General features: G+C 36.8%; 1 protein-coding gene across 17 annotated transcripts in view; it reads left to right on the top strand.

Moving 5' to 3' along the window:
- The window catches only part of PPP1R9A (protein phosphatase 1 regulatory subunit 9A), a 323,631-nt gene that overhangs the window by 235,592 nt on the left and 67,500 nt on the right, over positions 1–20,539 (top strand). For all 17 annotated transcript variants that reach the window (XM_027071911.2, XM_053218431.1, XM_027071909.2 and 14 more), the window contains one exon: positions 12,170–12,325. In XM_027071911.2, coding sequence (XP_026927712.1) covers positions 12,170–12,325 — 156 coding nt within the window. The remainder of the gene's footprint in view (positions 1–12,169; positions 12,326–20,539) is intronic.

Below are 20,539 nucleotides of genomic sequence, written 5' to 3'. Positions count from 1 at the left end.
ATCTCTTTTGTCCTCCAGGGAGACTAAATGCTGTATGAACCCCTTGAGTATGCTGGGGAACTTTGGGAGGAGAGGCACTCAACCTCATGGTTCTGTGGATACTGGCTCACAAATCATCACCTCACCGATGCCATCATGAGAAAGGATGACCAAATTCAACTGATGTGGTTTGGGCAGAGTTCACAGTGGGAAGGGAAACAAAACGGCCTTGTGGATGGAACCCATGCAACATAATACCACTGTGGCTTCCACTGCTATATGTGTAATGGAACTGATATGTTACACATACACCTGCCCTTCTTTGTCCCATTAGTGCCAGCGGATATTTTACTATTCAGGGATTGCCACATGGAGAACACTAATAGTAGCATATGTAGGCCACTCTCCCTGTTTCCTCCCAGACGGTCCAACAGGAACAGTATAGAATCCCAGGCAAAGAAGGAGCAATCACAGCTTATTTAAACATGTAATGGCTGCCAGACTACTCAGCCATTTCCCAGTATAACAACACTGCACGCCTGATGCAGCAACTGAGAAAAGAAAAAAAAAAAAGTCAGTTATTAACCTTCTACTGAGCTCTTGTGGGAACTGAAACTACATGTCTGACCCATGGTGGCCTTGTGACCCTCTGGTCTAATAGTTTCAGTTTGAGATAGGTCAGCTTGAATCAATAAAGTTGGAAAGACCCAACAAACCTGGCTTGTCAAATGGGAATGATAGATTCAAGAAAGCTACCAACCTGGCCCAGCAGCATCTTAGATTTACATGAACAAGTAGCAGCTTTCCAATTTGTAGAAACAAGGCCTCTAGCTCAGTGAGGCCTTCAGTTCCTAGAAGTTTATTGAAATGCCTGGGCTTGGTTCACTAAGGGCTCAGCTAAGCTGTCCAAGGCTGTCTGCTAGGTTTTCCAGCCTCAGCACTAGTTATGCACACCCCAGAATGGACATGGTCACTTTGCTCAATGGGCATAACTCAAGGCCATTCTTTTGGCTCTGCCTAGTACTCCCCTTGATGAACCTTGTTATTTTTTTTTTTTTTTACTGACTCTTGAGCTGTTGTCCATTACCTGATTAGTCTGTCACTTGGAAAATTACAGACTAACAGGTTAAGTTTGAGATGGCAAATCATGGAAACAGATTGTGGCAATTGATCAGACTCTTTGAGTTGCTCACATAGCTTCACCACAAGGGTGGTCATAAGAGGCCTTATGTATTTAAAGAAACACCATCATTATATCACATAACCCTTAGATGATTCTAGAGATCCTTCTAAAATGAGACTGTTCTTGATTACTAAGGGTTGCTTTCCTGAGTGGTAGCTGACTTATTTGTTATATGCATCGTGCAGGCAATTATTCTTAGGGTTAGACTCATTTAATTAGATAAGATGGTACAAAATTTGTTCCTGACTTTAGGTGATGTGATCAGGGACACCACCTCAGCCCTGGAAGGCATTCAGATCAATCTCAACTTGCTGGCCAGGGTTGTTATAAGATGATAGGATTGCCCTGAATCCTAGACTTTCTTCTGGGGGCCAATACCAAGTCTGGGCAATCACTGATACATCCTGTTATATCTGGACTAATACCTTAGGCCAAGTGAAATAAATAAAAAAGCTTAAGGATAGAGCCACCTGAGTTTCTAAGGTAAACACCAATGGTTTATAGGACTAATGTAGCCAGTAGGGTCTGAAAGCCTGGGGAATGTGGTTGATCTCAGTTACTATACAGTGGACTCATTCTGCTGCTTGGAGTTCATTTAATAGTAATCTTAATTATATGAAACGACTGAATGGATTTGGTCCCAACCACTTTGGGTCACACTGATCAGTGTAGCTGAGAGAGAATCATACTAATGGGAAAATTCACCAAAAGCCAAGATGGTATAGAAAAAAGAATAGATATTATTGGGGACAGTTCCCCAGTGGGCCTGACTTCTCTGTGTGTCATGTGAGCAGAGGCACTGATAGCCTTTCTTTCATACTACCTTTTTAATGATGTTTGTATAGTGAACAGCCTTGGAAAATAGATAGTCTCTCTTTAGGGCACGTGAAAGACTTGCTTATTACACATTATTAAAAATATATATATGTGTTCCCTAAGTTCAGAATTCTTCTTTTGGGGGTTATATTTCATTTTTTTCAATAAATGTAATTATAGTTAGAAACTTAATTATTTTGGGGCACCTGGGTGGCTCAGTCAGTTAAGCACCAGACTTCGGCTGAGGTCATGATCTCACGGTTTATGAGTTCAAGCCCCGTATTAGGCTCTGTGCTGACAGTTCAGAGCCTGGAGCCTGCTTCTGATTCTGTGTCTCCCTCTCTCTCTGCCCTCCCCTGATCACACTCTGTCTCTTTCTCTCTCTCTCTCTCCCTCTCTCAAAAACAAACAATAAAGAAGAGAAACGTAATTATTTTAAGAGAATTTCTTCCAAGAAAGAAAGAAAATAAAAGTCTTTTTAAAGATACTTGGTATTTGAATACTCATCAACAGATTCAATAGAGTAAAATCATTGAAGGGGGAAAGATTATAGAGCCTGAGATGGATAGAATTAGGATATTCCTAGAAAGTAAAACTTTAGAAACTGTGGTTGAAAACTGCCTCAATAGTGGAATATTACAAATGGTAGTACATGTAACTGCTATTCCTCAGCCCTCTTTTTTTTTTTTTTTAATTTAAGTGTAGTTGACACACAATGTTACATTAGTTTCAGGTGTACAACACAGTGATTTGACAAGTTTATACATATTGCTATGCTCACAAATGTAGCTACCATCTGCCACCATGCAATGCTATTACAGTACCATTGACTATATTCCTTATGTTGTACCTTTCATCCCTGTGACTTATTCATTCCGTAACTGGAAACCTGTATTTCCTACTCCCCTTTACCTATTTTTCCCATCTCTCTACCTCCCTCCCCTTTGGCAACCATCAGTTTGTTATTTGTATTTATGGTCTGTTTCTGCTTATTGTTTGTTTGTTTATTAGTTTTATTTCTTATTTTGCACGTACAAGTGAAATCATAGGGTATTTGTCTTTCTCTGACTGATTTCACTTAGCATAATATCCTCTCTGTCCATTCATGTTGTCACAAATGGAAAGATCTCATTCTTTTTAATGAATGGGGAATATTTTGTTATATATATAATTATACATATGTACACACATATTCATACCACATCTTCTTTATCCGTTCATCTATCAATGGACGCTTGGGTTGCTTCCATATCTTGACTGTTGTAAATTATGCTGCAGTAAACATAGGGGTGCATATATCATTTTGAATTAGTGTTTTTGTATTTTGGAGGTAAATACCCAGTAGTGGAATTTCTATTTTTAATTTTTTGAGGAACCTCCATACCTAAGTTCAGAATTCTTAACAAAAGATTTTAGTTCCACCCTCTGCTTCATTTTTAGGCCATGTTCTCCTGGCAGTACCCTGGGTTTGAACTTTGGAAACTATTTCTTATTTTTAGAATCAAGATGTTAAAAACCATCAAGGTCTTAGTTCCTTTCTGTTTAATGGTCCTCTCAATTTCTCTCTTTGGTCACATTTTACCGTAAGCAGCAAGAAGAAATCAAGCAGCACCTTCAACACTTGTTTGGAAATCTACTTAGCTTGATCACTCCGTTCACCGGGGACATTTCTTACTTTCTCCTTATAGAAGAGATAAGGAGATAAGTGATAATGTTGCTAAGCTTTCTGCCACTACACAAGAATCCCCCCCCACTCCCCCCCATTCCTCCAGATTTCCACTTACAATGTGTTCCAGACAATTTAGGCTTGCTTTAAGATACTCTTCAAAATCCTCCCAGCCTTCCTTCACTGCCTGTTTCCAAAGTCACTTCCACATTTTTCTGCATTTGTAATGGCAGTACCCCCTTTCTTTTGGTGTATAGCAAATTATGACCCAAACTCAGAAACTTAAAATAGGAAATATTTGTATATTACAGTATCTTTCAGTCCATTTAACTGGATGCCTCTGACTCAAGATCTGTCCCTGGCTGCAAATAAGGTGTCGGTCAGAGCCCCAGTCATCCCCATGCTCCACTGGGGGAAGATCTGCTTCCAGGCCCACTTGCAGGTGTTGGCAGGACACAGAAGATGCACTTCCAAGCTCCCTTAGGTGACCACTGGCACACCTCAGGTCCTTGCTGGCTGCTGGCCAGAAACCTCAGTTCCTTACGATGTAGGCATCTCCATAGAGCCATGCACAACCTGGAAGCTCGTTTCTCAAGAGCAAGAGGACAAAAGAGACGCAAGTCATGGTCTTTTTGTAAACTAATCTCAGAAAGGACATCCCATTGCTTTTGTTGTATTCTCGATTTTAGAAGCGAGTCACTAGGTCCAGCCCACATTCAAGGGAGAATGGATTATAGAAGAGCATGATTACCCAGGAAGAAGGATCCTTAGGGATCATTTTAGAGCCTGCCATAGTGGAAAATAGAGCCCCTGCTTTTCAGGAGTATACTTTATAAAAGGAAGGAAGAGAGGAAAAAATAAAACTAAAGAAGACATTTAAAACACTGTAAAATCAGATGCTAACTTGTAAACCGTCTACCACAATTGCTAGGAAATTTTAAGAAGGGAAAAAATGAGTTTCAGTTGTTACAAAAAAATTTATAGGCAAATCTTAAATTTACCTAGTCAGAATTTTAGGAAAAATAATTTGTCAGCAAATTATCTGAGAAGCTGAGTGCTTGAGGGCGGGGAACGTGGAACTTAGATATAGATGTTAGATGTATCTTGCTTAAGAAACATTCTAGAAGGTAGAATGAAGTGAAATATCAGAAAACATTCTGAGAACAAAGACTGACAAGAAAATTTTGAATGACTTGAGAAATGAGAGGAGTAGGGAATATATATTTTGGGCCAGGCATCATGGTGGATGTTTTACATACTTAATTTCTTTGAATCCTCTCAATATCCTATGAGATTGGTATCTTTGGGGCCATTTTATAGAAGAGGTGAGCATAAAAGTTAGAAGTTAAATGACTTGCCAGCTACCGTGCAACTGTGAAATTATTTTTTCTCTTTTGGGGTCCTTGTCTTGCCAACCCCAGAGCCCATGCTTTTTTTGCTGTCATTGTCCTGGAGAAGCCAGGGATGGTGAAAATGATCATAGTCATAAAGTCATCTAGTCTTTTAGCAAATTCTTGGCATTATGATTAATACTTTGAAGGTATCGCTACTGGAAATTCTCCCAACAACCTTATGAAGAAGATGCTGCTATTCCCATTTGATAGATGAGCAAAGAGACCAAATGGCCTAACATTACAAAACTAGGACACACAGAAGTCAACTGACAGAAAATGGAAAGAGATGCCTTTGCAGAGAAGGAGCTACTTTTGCTGAAAGCCATCTGGATGACTGGCACAGATTTAGGAATTTTAAACATTAAAGTGTTAGTTTGAGGTCTTTCTCCTCTAGAGAAAAAGCAACTCTCTTCTATTCTCTAGCAGAACTGAGTCTGAAAATATATATAACCAAATTCAGATCCAGTAAACAAATTCCAACAGAAACTGCATAATCAAGGCTATTTTTATGATTAGCACCATTTAGTTTCCCGGAATTTACCAGAGCAAACATTGCTAGAGCAAAAATTACTGCTGATGGTTGAACCTGACAACAAGAGAAAATCCCCAAAAGGGTCATTTAGGCCTGAGCTGCAGCTGTGCTCCACCATATTTCTTACTTGAAAGCTGAGAATTAACAGGAAAATCAGGGCTCTGCTGTGCTGTGCAGATGCGGCTAAAACTGTATTAATTTATTCAGCAAACATTTGTTTAGTGCCTACTATATGCCAAGCGGTGTGCTAGCCACACTGGGAGTGCAAGAATAAATCATACCTGACGCTCTCAAGGAGCTTACAGTTGAAAGCGGATAATAGGAGAAGGCAGATATAAAAAAAGGCCCAAGTTTTATGAGTGATGCAAGGATATAGTAGAAGCATAAAGGAGTGGGTTAGAAGAGTCTTAAAGCAGCAGACTCATAGAAGGAGGGAAGTAGATGGGTCTTCATCTTGCATCACTAGGGCAGGAGGGCAGGGGCAAGGGGGCGGGGCATAAGTGAGGAGAACAGAGGCCTGATAGTTTTCTTGGTCTTGGGCAGAAGCTGATGCCTCCTCCGAAACTGGGAATATAAGAAGAGGGGCAGGTTTAGGGAAAAGAAAAGCTTTGCTTCAGAAATGGCCAATTTGCTTATCAAAGATTCATGTGACACAGTAGCAGGGTCTTGTAGGGTATTGTATTTCTGAGACCAGAACTTAGCAAATATCAGGTTATAAGATGCAGACTTGGAGAAGCTTTAGTATATGTTGCTGTTGTAGGATTACCACCACGACTGGCAGCTATTGCTTGTTTTGAGCATCTACCATGTACCACACCTTGTACTGAACACCATGTAACTTAACCTCACAATAACCTTGTTACACTAAGGAGATGTTTTTATCCTCACTCTATAGATAAGGAAATTGAAACTTAGACCTGGAAGCTAACTTTACCAATACTGTAGAGCCAGGATTTGAATCCAGGCCTAAGTGACTTCAAAGTGAAGATTGTTTAGTTGGTCTCCACTTAACCAACTCACCAATATAACAGATCATGCCCCTTCCTTCTGTAAAACCTAAAATGAGGTCTACAGCTCTCCTGAGTGTTCAAAGCTCGAGAATGTCTACATGCTTTTGCTCCCACCAGTCAAAAGTTAGATACTCACTAAGAGGCAGAACGTGTCAACTAGCTGCACTTATTACTGTTTTAATAAAATAAATGCTCTGATGTAATACAAATATAATGGAAGTTGTCTAGGAATAGGAGATGAAATGCTTTGGGAAGAGACAATAAAGATGAGTAGCTCAAGAAAGCCAGATGTGAGAAGGAAATGTAAAAGAGACAGACCATAAACATCTGAGGAATTTTGCATTCATTTTGCCTTGGAAGTTATCTTTTCCATCCATTTTAAGACACTGCAGTAGTTCTATAGATTGTATGCTGTGGTTCTAGTTTATATAAGAAAGAGTGCATGAAACATCAGTGAGTAGACCCGTAGGCCAAACCCTTCAAAGGAGACTTCTGTGCACTTGCCCAGAGTGAGCATGTTGTGAGAGAAAAGAAGAGGACAAAAGGTTTGGAGCTCACTAGAGACAGGTGCAAGTCTTCAAAGTGAATTGGATGAAAATGTTCAGAGATGTGGAAGGTAAACCTCAACACAACAGGATTATGCACCAGCATTTTGGTTGGGGAAATATGAAAGGAATGTATTCCCATTTTTTATCCCAGAAAGCTTTACTTTATCTGTAGACTGAAAGCAGCACAGTACAGAAGAAAGAGCAAGGGCTTTGGAATGTGTTGGATGTAGCATCAACAGCATAACAAATTGTCTATCATTGGGTATAGTCTTGAGTCTCAGTTTCTTCTAATTACAGTGACATAGTAATACCTATATCATACAGTTTTAAGGAGTGTAGTATTGGGCACTCAGTAAGTTACCAAAGAATTGCTATTCATTTTTTGTGTCTTTGGGAGGGCGATAAGAAAGTATAAGAATAGAGGCACCTGGGTGGCTCGTTGGTTAAGTGTCCGATTCTTGGTTTCGGCTCAGGTCATGAACTCAGTGTTCTTGATTGAGCCCCGCATTGGAATTCTCTTTCTCTCCCTCCCCTGTTCATGCTCTCTCTCTCTTACTATCTCAAAATTAAAAAAAACACACACACACACACTTAAAAAAAGGGAAGTATAAGATATTAATCAAGAAGGTAGATGAGGATTTGTGAAAAGGAACCCTTACTATCTCTGTCAGTTCTTGTACTTCTTTTGAAGTGGATTTTCAAGTTGGGACAAAGGACTTTTGGGAGTCTCTGTTTACTTGAAAGATGTTGAATCTGGCCAGAAATAAGGAGGAGATGGATATCAATGGAAATACTTTGTTGTGGCATATTTTTTTTTTGATGCAGTATTTTCCATCTCCTCTGTAAATGGCAGATTCAATCCAATCTAATTTTGAGGTTTATGAAATTCTACTAACCTATCATTCCATGTAATTTATTTTCAGATTAACCATAAAAGTAATATCCATTTTCAGTAAAGATCAAAGACTCAGAACACAGTATTCTTAGTCTACTAAATGTAACTTTTTAACTTCTAGAAGATTATGAGGTTCTGTGGTAAATGCATCCTTTATTATAAAGTCTGTTTATGTTGGGAATGGTAAATGATCATCAAGAGAGAATGGCAAGATTTTTTTTAAGTTCTTATTTAAATTCCAATTATTTAATGTATAGTGTAAACCCAAGTGTGCCCCTTAAATCCCCATCACCTATTTAACCCATCAGCCTACCCACCTCCCCTCTGGCGACCATCAGTTTGTTCTCTGTAGTTAAGAGTCTATTTCTTGGTTGGCCTTTCTCTCTCTCTCAATCTCTCTCTCTCTCTCTCTCTCTCTCTCTCTCTCTCTCTCTCTCTCTCTTTCTCCCTTTGCTCATTTGTTTTGTTAAATTCCACATGGCATGAGAGTTTTTAAACACCCTATCCAGAGCTTCTAATAAGTAACAGACACTAAAAAAAACCTATCTTGACCTTAGGATGCTTATAAGACTAATTAAAAAGACAAAACATTAGTAAATGGAAAGATGCAAAGAAAGATAAAAAGAATTTCAGCAGGGGTGCCTGGGTGGTTCAGTTAGTTAAGTTGGACGGACTTCAGCCCAGGTCATAATCACACAGTTCGTGGGTTCGAGCCCTGCGTTGGGCTCCGTGCTGACAGCTCGGAGCCTGGAACCTGCTTCAGATTCTGTGTCTCCCTCTCTCTCTTCTCCTCCCCCACTTGTGCTCTGCCTCTCTTTCTCTCAAAAATAAATAAACATTAAAAAAGGTTTTTAATTTAAAAAAAGAATTTCAGCAGAATTGCAGATAATTTGTATACTGAGGAGAGAAGATTGGCAAAGTAAAAAAAAAATGAGTCAAGAGGAAGAATTCTCTTAATAACTTACATTTATGATGGTAATTTTGGTAACTAAAATGGATGACAAAGCCAGAACTATACTTAGAGATAAGAATTACATATATTGTATATACTCTAATCCTGTTATTCACTGAAAGAAGTATTAAAAAAAGATAATAAATGTGACAGAATACTGCCTTCATAACAAATGACTTAACAGGGTCTTCTTTTCTTTTATATGATTGAAAACCCCCTTAGGAGGTTATAGGTATTACCAAGCAAATGCAATTGGCATTCTTGAGTATATTCTTTTAAAAATATTTGTTGAGATCCTATTATATGTCAGGCCCCGTTCTAGGCACATGTTTATATTCTTTGCCTTACGTGTAGTGAAAAAGTATCTATTTTCAAGCTGGCAAAGGGAAATCAAATTGTTCATTTCAACTTTATGTTTGTAATGTGTCACATTGTCATCAGATTTTAAATTTAGCTTAAGATTTTATTGAGTCATTCAGGAAATCCATCAAATCGATGATGTAGAAGTGAGTTTTATATACCTGGTTTAGGCCTTTATATTTTCTTAATATTTATTTTATTTTTGAGACAGAGAGCGCGCACGGGGGAGGGGCAGAGAGAGAGAGGGGGACAGAGGATCGAAAGTGGTCTCTGCACTGACAGCAGCGAGCCCAACGTGGGACTTGAACTCATGAACCATGAGATCATGAGATCATGACCTGAGCTGAAGTTGGATGCTCAACCGACTGAGCCACCCAGGCGCCCCGGTTTAGGCCTTTGTAATAAAGGCATGGATTTGCTGTTAGTTGTAATTAGGTTTAAAAACAAGTCTAATGTCTCTAAACCAAAACTTCTGGCAAGGTGTCAGGATTGTGTACTTACCAGCCTTACTACACTTGTGTTAATCAACATTACTGGGATTTACAAAGTACCTATTGGTTCTAAAAACATGAATAAATAGGAGATGAGTTAATTTACAGAAAGTCATACCAAATCTGGATTTTTAGGATTTAGGGGCACCTGGGTGGCTTAGTTGATTGAGTGTCCAACTTCAGCTCAGGTCGTGATCTCATGACTCGTGAATTCGAGCCCCGCCTCAGGCTCTCTGCTGACAGTGCAGAGGTTGGAGCCTCCTTCAGATTCTGTCTCCCTCTCTCTCTCTCTGCCCTTCATGCTCTGTCTCTCAGTCTCTCAAAAATAAATAAACGTTAAATTTTTTTTTAAAAAAAAGGTTTCTATGATTTAATCTTACCAGTAAGTGCAAGGTACCTGGAATCACCAGCCCCCACTGCTCAGCTACTGTCTCCTGCCAGTGCCAGAGGCACTTGGAATAGTGTTTATGATTTACACAGTTTCAGACTGGTTTCTAAAGAGCCCTGGGGTTCTGAGTACTGAGGCACTAGGTCATACAGAGATCACTTAAGTTTACTTTTCTATGCAAATGCCACCAAAATTGAGGCTGTCATAGCCTCCATGTGGAGAACTAGTGTCTGAAGGTTGCTGAGGCACTTTGTTTATCCTAGTGAATGGCCCTCAGATTCCTTACTGGGAATCGTACCTACTTCTGGGCCCCACAATTTAAAACAAGTGTGGAGTGGCACCTGGGTAGCTCAGTCAGTTAAGCCTCCTGCTCTTGATCTCAGCTCAAGTCATGATCTCATGATTGGTGGGATGGAGCACTGACAGTGGGGAGCCTGCTTAGGATTCCCTCTCTCTCTGTTGCTCCTTCTGTCTCTCTCTCTCCCAATATAAAAAAATAAACATTAAAAAAAAATAAAATAAAACAAGTGTGGAGGACTAGGAGAGAAGTCTGAGTACGGGCCCAAGACAAGAACAGAGAATGAGACCTATGAGGAAACCAGAGTTATTTTACTTGGAAAGGAGAAGTCAGAATGACAATTTAATAATGGTCTTTCAGACATTAAGAATTATTACATTGAAGTAAATGACCAGACTTTCTTCATGTGCAAAACAGTAAGAGAAATAGAATTTCAGTGTTAGCAAGAAGAATATAGTAAAGATTCAAAAGAAAAAAACAGCAATCAGACGCTAAGCCTATTTAATCAAAGGAATAGATCATTCCACACACTTTATGAAAGTGTTTTTATAGGCAATACGAATTCCTGTCTGTTTCATGTATTAAAAGTAATACTACCTGAAAGAACAGGGGCAAATTAAATGAGCTTTGTTTTTCGACCCTGTGACTCAGTGATTTATCTTAAAGTTACATCAGAAGGTATAGATTTCAAATAATTATTTTGAATTAGAGTCTCATATCCCAGTGCTGCCAGGAGAGAAGCTACTTTCTAATGATGTTAGGGAAGTTAGTGGTGTGGAGCAACATTTATTCCAGGGGTCATGAACTCGCGTACTCACAGGGGTCTGCGGGTACCACGGAGTGAGCTAACAGCATGGAACAACACGGGGTGGTAAAAGTTGTGTATTTGAAGGTGTGGGACCCATCCAAAAGGGGACAGCCGCTGCTGACCAGCCAGTTGTTTTCATGTCGCAACATGCCCATTTTGCCAGATTTTTGGCTTTCTCCAGGAAAACTGGAACTCTAGAATCTCATGCGAATCTTTTATTTAGCATTGACAAAATACTAAGATTCATCAAAATACTGTTCAGGCAAAGCCGTACACGTCTGTGGGCTGTGAGTTAGAAACCTCTGGCTTTCTTTTCGGTCACTTGCTAACCAACACATTTGTTAGCAAACAAACAAAACAACTGATTGAACTCTAAACCTTAGAAGAATTCATCTACTAAACCTTTGTGAGGCTTAATTAAGGTCCTTTCCAGCTCTGTGAATCTTTTGATCTTCTCTTCCTTCTTCCCTGCTCTCAGTAATGGGTGACTTATCCACTTAGTGGTGGGAATTTAAAGGAACTACTTATTTCCTTAGCAATGTAATTTTATTTTGTAAAACCATCAAATGTTTAGACTGAAAACAACTTCTGTTGCTATACTAAAGATGCTACTGATGGCTATTACATTTTTAGGAATGCACTTAATGTATGGCATAGACATGTCACTTCAGATCTTTGAACTAACAACTGTTTCTAACATTGGCTGCATGAGGCATGCTTGACTTAAAAGCCTACTTACACTTCAGCATTTGGTGACATATTTTACTTCCCTTTTATAAAATATTTTCAAATAACCCACTTCCACCTGGGGTAAGGACGGCTCCATTTCTGAAATCCCCTTCCTTTCAGACAGGAGAATATGCCACAGATGAAGAAGAGGATGAGGTAGGACCTGTTCTTCCTGGCAGTGACATGGCCATTGAAGTCTTTGAGCTGCCTGAGAATGAGGACATGTTTTCCCCATCAGACCTGGACACAAGCAAGCTCAGTCACAAGTTCAAGGAGGTAAGCTGCTGATCTGCAAACTATTTTTTATACATGTCCATTTCATTATTAAATTTACATTTTTGTTTGAAAAGTGTATTGAGAATCCATTTTCAAAAGAAAACCTTTTGATAACAGGTTGTCTTGAATCTCATTGAATTTCAAGGTACAATTTAAGTAGATCTCATTCCACAGTCCTTAATTTTTAAATGCTTATTATCTGTCGTAGTGATAGCTTACAGCTTGTCTGTTCCATATTTTTAAGCTGTAGCTTAAATGTCTGGTTTTCATGATAAGTTTAGGTTGTATTTTTTAAATTTTTATAGAATTTGGGGGACTGGATGATAAGCTTTCCTCTAAGGCAGTGATTTCTAAGAAAGTTTTTTTTTCTTTTCTTAAAATAGACAAGGTCCCAAAAGGAATCAGACGACATACCTAAGGAATTTAATTGAAGAAATTAAAGTTTAATGAATGAACCTTGAACAGAATTAATATAACTACCCAGGGACGGTGAGGTGCACAGGGACTGGCAACAGCAGGAAGTTGTTGTTCCAACTTCCTCCCAAAAGAAGGCTTTAGTGGGAAAAGAGGAAAAGAGATTCCCTTTTTTTTTTTTGTTTTTCGAAGAAGGGCATCTTTGTAAGATGCGGCCGCTGCTAAAAACTACATCCCGAGGATAAGGGTGGGTCATATACACTCAGCCCCTTCTCTTCTCCTGCAATTGCCTCCTATTGGCCAAACCCAGGCAGGAGTCTGAAGAGGTCAGCCTCCTGAGGCAGGAACTATTAGAAAAGGGCCAAAAATGGATCCTGAAAGGGCAAATGCAGGCAACCACATAAATTCTTCTTCTTCGAAATTAGCTACTCAGAACTCCAACATGTAAAACAGAGACAGTGATGAATGGGTCCCCACGCATTTTATTCTTCATTGTTTCAGGGAACATCCTCCATTATTGAAGGCAATTGTGTCATTATTTACAGCTTCCCCACAATAACCCTGAAGCACTGAGGCTTGAAAACCATTGTTCCTTCTTTCCAGCCTGTTAGGGACTTGACCTTTTGGAAGAAAAGGTTCTCCTATACATGAAAAACAATGTTGATAATTGCAAGTTTGTAATTTCTAATTTTATTTCTAATTTCTAATTTTCTTTCATTCATAATTTCTAATTTTTTAAAATATAATTTCTGATGTATCGTCTAAGTAGGTCAGTTTTATATGTTCTGATGTTATACCTATCCGTGTCCTATATATTGACTTACCTTTTTAATTCCTTATGATAAATTTATACTTGTGAGACTAATAACAAAGTGAATGTACTTTTAAAATGTAAATTTTTGGGGTGCCTGGGTGGCTCAGTCAGTTAAGCGTCAGACTTCAACTCAGGTCATGATCTCACAGTTCATGGGTTCAAGACTCACGTCAGGCTCTGTGCTGACAGCTTGGAGTCTGGATCCTGCTTCAGGCTCAGTGTCTCCCTCTCTCTCTGCCCCTTCCTCACTCGTGCTGTGTCTGTCTCTCAAAAATAAAAAAGACATTAAAATTTTTTTTTAAATAAAATGTAAATTTTTGTTCAGAAAAAAAAGCCCTTAGGTTTATTATAGAATTTTGGAAAATGCACAGTTGTATAAACACCAAAAAAAATCATTCATGATCCCAATTTTGTGGTATTTATGATTATACAGTATATACTATGTTAACTTCCTACTCCTGATACTTATAATTGCATTATTAGGATTTTCCCATGTCATCAAATATTCATCCATAAATGATGTTTATTCACTATATGGATCTCTTACTGATCTACTTAATTTTTGTCTTGTAATATTTCCTTTGTTTTGAGCTTAAAAATGTTATTATTATTAAAAGTTACACTGCAATAAATATTTTTATACTTACCCTTAGGATAATTTCTCACAGTGGAATTATTCAATCAAAGAATATCAGTATTTTGGGAACTTGTGGTACTTAATACCAAGTTGCCACCAAAATGGCTTTTCTCAGTGACACAGAAATTTATTTATGCCACCCAGTGTGTTGAGAGTGCCCATTTCTCTTCCACCTATTATTATTTGTCAGGTTGAACCATTTCCATTTGTATAGTACACAGAGTCCTTGAGGCAAAATATATGGGTTTTCCAGATGATTTATGACTGTTCCTAGTTCTAAATCAGATACAAACACCTTGGTGACAAATGAAGTACACTATTCTATAATGATCACAATACTCCTTTACATTAGGAGTAGCAATGCCTATCTTAGGGCCAATTCTTACAAAGGGTTTCTAAATTAACTGATATCTTCAAAGAGCAATGCAGAAAAAGAAAGTTCTGCTGGAAGCGGCTGAGTGGGAGGAAGAGGTAATCCAGGGACCTCTTTCTCTGAAGCTCCGATTTGGCCCAAGAATACAGATTATCTAGAAGTATAGATGGACCACTTGTTCTTTAAAAAACATCTTCGGGAATATTGTAACTCTCAATCCGGGTTTGAGGCAGTGAAATCAAGGTAGTATATCTGAGCAAAGGCCTGTAATATAGCTTACCCATGTTGCCAATTGAGTATGGCCCTACTTTTTGGTAGATGATTGAGCTGGAAGTTGGGTCCACATTCTTTTATGGGAACTAAAGAGTATAAAAAGCAGAAATAGTATATGGAAGGTTATATCTCCCACTTTCTGAGTTGAGCCAAGGAGTCAATGCTCTGTAAATATTGTTTGAGGTGTGTACACCATTGTGCAGACAACCGCATGATCTAGACCTAGGGGTTGGTGAACTATGACCTATTGGCCAAATCTAGCCCACTGCCTTGTGTTGTAAATAAAGTTTTATTCAACACTGCCGTGGACATCTATTTATTTATTGTTTGTGGCTGTTTTCAGGCTATAATAGCCAACTTAAGGAGTTACACAGAGACCATGTGGCCTGCAGATTCTAAATTATTTGATATCTGGCTTTTTACGGAAAATGACTGCTCACTTTGGTGTATCCCACTGCATAATCTGGACCCATTCTGTGTAACACAGCTGATTTATTTTTAGCTTGAGTAACTGAATCTGTAGTTTTGTTTTAATTTTGGTTCTTAAGAATTGGAGGTTTGTCCTCACCTCAAGATTAAGCAAATACCACATTGTTTCACTTCTAATTCTTGTATTCTTATTTGTGATATATTTAACAGATTAATATATTCATTTCTTCGGGAGATGGCCACTGAATATCAGCTGTGTGGCATTCCATCTCAGCATTTGTGTCATGTACACTGCCACTCTCACAGTTTTAAGTTTCTTTGTGTGATTAACATAAATGTCCAAGTAATTTACAGCACTAGATATTTTTCACAAGATTCCATACAAATGGGATGGAGGTGGAGAGTCATGTGTATTGGAGTCTATACAAAGTCTTCTGTTACAGAGAGTTCTCTCGATTACATTATATCAAACAGAAGCACATGCTGTACTCTTTGAGCAAAACGTATTAGACTGACATTATCTCAATCAGTCCTACTTTTGGCCAATTTCCTATCTTCTACCAGCCTCTATGCTCCTCTGTTTTTGCTTGCTCTTGTAGGTTTTCACATATTTCTTCATATATAATTAGTGGTTAAATATTTGTTGAATCAGTGGTATAAAGCATACACCGTAATTTGTATAATTCAAGACAGGCATCTAATTTAATTTCTCCAAGTAGTTGACAAGATAGCTGGCACTTTTATTCAACACTCATTTATGCATTTCCCTCTGCTTGGAAGGCCAGCATTATTACCCACAGAATTGGTGCCTTTGCACTCTGGACTACTTTTGGCCTTATAATCAGTTCTGTTTTCTCATTCTTTGGTACAATGCTGTTAGAATATATATTGAATTTTGATGGAGTAAATCAGATTCATCTAACTCTTCAAAATTCTGGTAGTGTTCAACCTATTGAAGAAAACATTTGAATCACTTTATTAGTTCCCTTGGAAAAACTGCTTTGCATTTTTATTGTAATTACATTAAACTACTAAATTAACTTGCAGAGAGCTGGCATTTTTATCACATTGACTCTTTTAATCCACATTTATGTAATGTATCGGTTTAATTGAAGTCTTTTTTTTCTGGCCCTCTCTAATATTTTATCGTACCCTCTATTAGTTACACAAGCTATAAGTAACAGAAGATCTTAACTAGAGTGGATTAATCAAAAGCTGCCACAAAGGTTCTCTATTAGCTTCAATATAAGTTAAGAAGTTTTCTCAATTTCTCTATTTTTAGAAATGACTTTTATAAGATAGACTTAATGACTTGCATAAAACTAATTTCTGTTCCCTGAAAGTTTGTTATTATTCAGCTATAAAACCATCTGTGCCTTTGTGGAGGAAGATTTTAAAAACCTTTTATAATAATAGCCATTACTGTCTTCAAGGTTTCAAGTTTTTCTTGGGCCAGTTTTGGTATTTTGCATCTCTCAAGAATTTTATATAGTTCCTCTGGCATTCATATTTTCTAACATTTTGATCTACAATATACTTCTTAAGTACTGAAATCTTTAATGTCTATAATTATTCTTATTTTCTTCTTTTTTATTTGAATATTTTTCTTAGTTGTTTTATCTAGAATTTTTATCTATCTTGTTAGCCTTTACATGCCTAATTTTTTAATTAAAAATACTTATTTTGTTATTTCCTACCAGTATCTTATTTTTGCCCTTCTTTCTTGTTTTGGTATTGATCAATTGTAGTTAGTACTCTATTTTTGATAACTCTTGCATTCTGATAAATATATTTAAAGCTATACTTTATCTAAATATTCATTTTTAGTTACATGTTCCAATTTTTTTACATTTAGAATGCCACTGTCATTTAGATGTAATTTCTCTTTAATACTTTAATATAAAAGAGGGGTTTCCTCTTTAATATAAGAATGATTTAGTGGTATATTTTACTTTCCAGACATATGTAACTTTGTTTTGTTCTTCTTTTGTTATCAGGTTCTAACTTTATCACATTCTGGTCAGAAAACATGTTCCATATGATAGCTACTTAGAATTCTCAAGACTTCTTTTGTAGCTTAATTCATAAACAGTTTGTTTAAATGGTCCTCATGTATGCAAAAAAACAAGTATTCTGTGCTTGGGTATGAAATTTATATGCTTTTCATTTATGTAAATATTATTAATAGTAGAAATATACATTTCTTCTCTGTAGCATGGCTTAGATTTGTCTGCTTGATCTACAAATTCTGAAAAGCACATGTTAAAATCACAAACTATAGTTATTTTTCCTTCCTATAATTCTATCAGTTGTGGTTTCACATATTTTAAATCTTTGATATTAGCTACATATATGTTCAGGATCGTTACAACTTTTTGATTTATTGTAACATCTGTTTTGTCCCTTATGATGCATTTTACCCCAAATTTTATTTGTCTGATAGTAAAAATTCAACACTGCCTTTCTCTTGCATCATATTTGCTTCACAGCATCTATTTTTTCTATCTTTGTTTTAGCCATTTCATACCCTTTTGTTAAAATGTGTTTCCTTTAGCCAACCTATTCTTAAATCTTACTCTTAATATTACTGTGGGAGTCTTTGTCAGTTAATTCATGAGTTTAACCCATTTACATTTACTGTAATCACTTTAATATTAGAACTTAGAGCTGCCACCTTATTTTATGTTTTTCAATTTTCATACTTTCTTCTTGTTTCTTTTTTATCTTTTACCTACTTGCTATTACACATACATCAAATTTTTATCTGTTACTTAAAAGTTATACATTTTCATTCTGTTCTAGAGATTACACATGAGTAGTTTTGACTCAGTCATAGGTTATTTTCCTCTAGTAACATAGAATGCAGATCAGTAGCTGTGCCTCCCATTTAACAAAATAATAGCCATAGCATACTCTCCTCTGCCTTTCCTTCTCTCTTCAATTTTTTTGTATTTCAGGAGTTTTAGTTACCTATGTTTATAGGCATGCCTTTTACAAAGTAATTAGTTCCACCTCACTTACACTTCTTCCTAACTCTAATGGGATTTCAGTGCTATCCTGATGTTAATTCACCATTATCCTGGTGCTACTATTTTACCACATGGCACCAAAGGTTAAGTTAGTGGCCAGGGTGTCTAAACTTCAGAAGAATGGAATAAAGTGTCCCTGCTTTATTTGCAGATGCAGGTTTACCCAGGTCATATGTATAAGATTAAAGATTAATTAGATTGCTGTCTCCCATTCCTGGTTATAGACACTTTCTTGCTTCATACTCATTTTTTCCAAACACATCTGGAAACACCTGTTTTCTGTTTCTTAAGTGTTTCTTACAAGTTTTTTTGTTAATTGATGAATGAGACCCTGACACCTATCAAGTCTCCTTTTTTTTTTTTTTTTTTTTCATTTTTGGCATCTTCAAAGTTGCATCCAGGAAAGGCAGCAAATAGCTTTTGTTAGTGTGTGATGTTGCACTACCCTGGCCATTTTGCCCCTACCTAATTCAGTCATTTTACCTTTATTTTTTAATTAATTCCATCATTCTGTTATCCTTCGGAATGTTTGATTTCTCTTATTCTAACTTCTGACAATAAATGTTGAATTTACTTTAATACTTAACTGTTCAAACATGAAAGCACTTAAAACTATGAATCCCTCTTTGTTTAGCTAAGTCTTTGGCAACATCTTTCAGCTTCAGTGTGCATTCTTCTTGTTGCCATCATTTTGCAAATAGTCTATATTTTTTATTTTTATTGTTTTTATTTTCTCTTTTTAAATAATTGAGGAAACAGGTTTTAATTTGTAACTTTTTATTATTAATCCAATGTTTCATTACATTGTGGTTAGATAATATTGTCTACAAGTTTTGATTTTTGTTAAAAAGTGGTGCTTTTGTTATAGATTGATATGCGTATTTGTGATAAAAGTAATATTGTGTTTTCTACCCTCTGTATCCTTGTCATTTTTCCTATTTAACCTAGTAAATTGAGACCCATATAGTAAAACTACACCTCATTATGTTCTGTGCCTAATAGCTTTGATTATCTATGTTAATGTTATGTTGAAAGCACATAAAATATGACTCAAAGGTTTTTTTTGTGTTTAAGTATTCTTTGTTTGATGTTACTAATCTACTTTTGTTTGTAGTTGCTGGATAAACATACTTTTATGTACATGTGTACTTTTGTCATGTAAATTTAATTGAAGTACTTTGTTTTATTGTAAATTTTGAAAATGTTATCTTGGAGTCTGCTCTTTTAATAAGAAACTTTAGCAATTTAAATTAATTGTTATAATTATCAAAGTTTAATTTATCTCATCTCATTTATGCTTTATGTTTCCTTTATGTTTATTATTTTTAGGAAGGATTATCTTCAAGTTTTAATAAAATCTCTATTTCTATGATTTTCAAAATTAAGAAGAAAACTACCCTTTGAGTGTTCTAAAACAATATAATTTTAATATTTTTGATACAGTATTGGTTTCTAAGACAAGATTGTTATTGAAATATAATTGTCACATTTTAAAAACTTACATATTTTCAATTAGCTTTATAATGATACATACAACAAATAGTTACACTCTTAGCTTACTTGGTTTCAACTCTTAGTCTCTTTACATCAGAATTTCTCATTTCTCAGAGTATATCCTTAAGTAATTTATTAAGTATTTATGCAGGTATAGCTTTCATGAGCTTCCCATACTGAGAATGGAAAAAATCTAATTGTTATGACATAGAAATGATAATTAGTTAGGCTTAATATTTTGTTCCACAACATTTTTTTCCTGACAGTGTTGTAGGGCAGGCTTCATTATTTTGAGTTAGCATTGCATATTGTAAAGGAAAAGTGTAACACCAATCTGGCATTTGGATGCTTGTATTATTTTAGCCTTGTACTTTATTTTTTTATTTATTTTTTTTTAATTTTTTTTTTCAACGTTTATTTATTTTTGGGACAGAGAGAGACAGAGCATGAACGGGGGAGGGGCAGAGAGAGAGGGAGACACAGAATCGGAAACAGGCTCCAGGCTCTGAGCCATCAGCCCAGAGGCCGACGCGGGGCTGGAACTCAGGGACCGCGAGATCGTGACCTGGCTGAAGTCGGACGCTTAACCGATTGCGCCACCCAGGCGCCCCTGCCTTGTACTTTAAATTTTTATCATAATTTCTTAGAAATAGGCCTTCTTTCATTGATTTTTTTTTCCCTCTTAATCTGCTTTCCTTGTTTTATGTTTGTGTTTTGGTTTGGTTTTAGTTGATTAATATTTTCTTTAGTT

This window comes from Acinonyx jubatus, chromosome A2 (assembly GCF_027475565.1).
Source record: "Acinonyx jubatus isolate Ajub_Pintada_27869175 chromosome A2, VMU_Ajub_asm_v1.0, whole genome shotgun sequence".
In the NCBI taxonomy this organism is placed as follows: Eukaryota; Metazoa; Chordata; class Mammalia; order Carnivora; family Felidae; genus Acinonyx; species Acinonyx jubatus.
The sequence above is the reverse complement of the archived record's forward strand: the minus strand, read 5'-3'. Positions and strand labels throughout refer to the sequence as shown.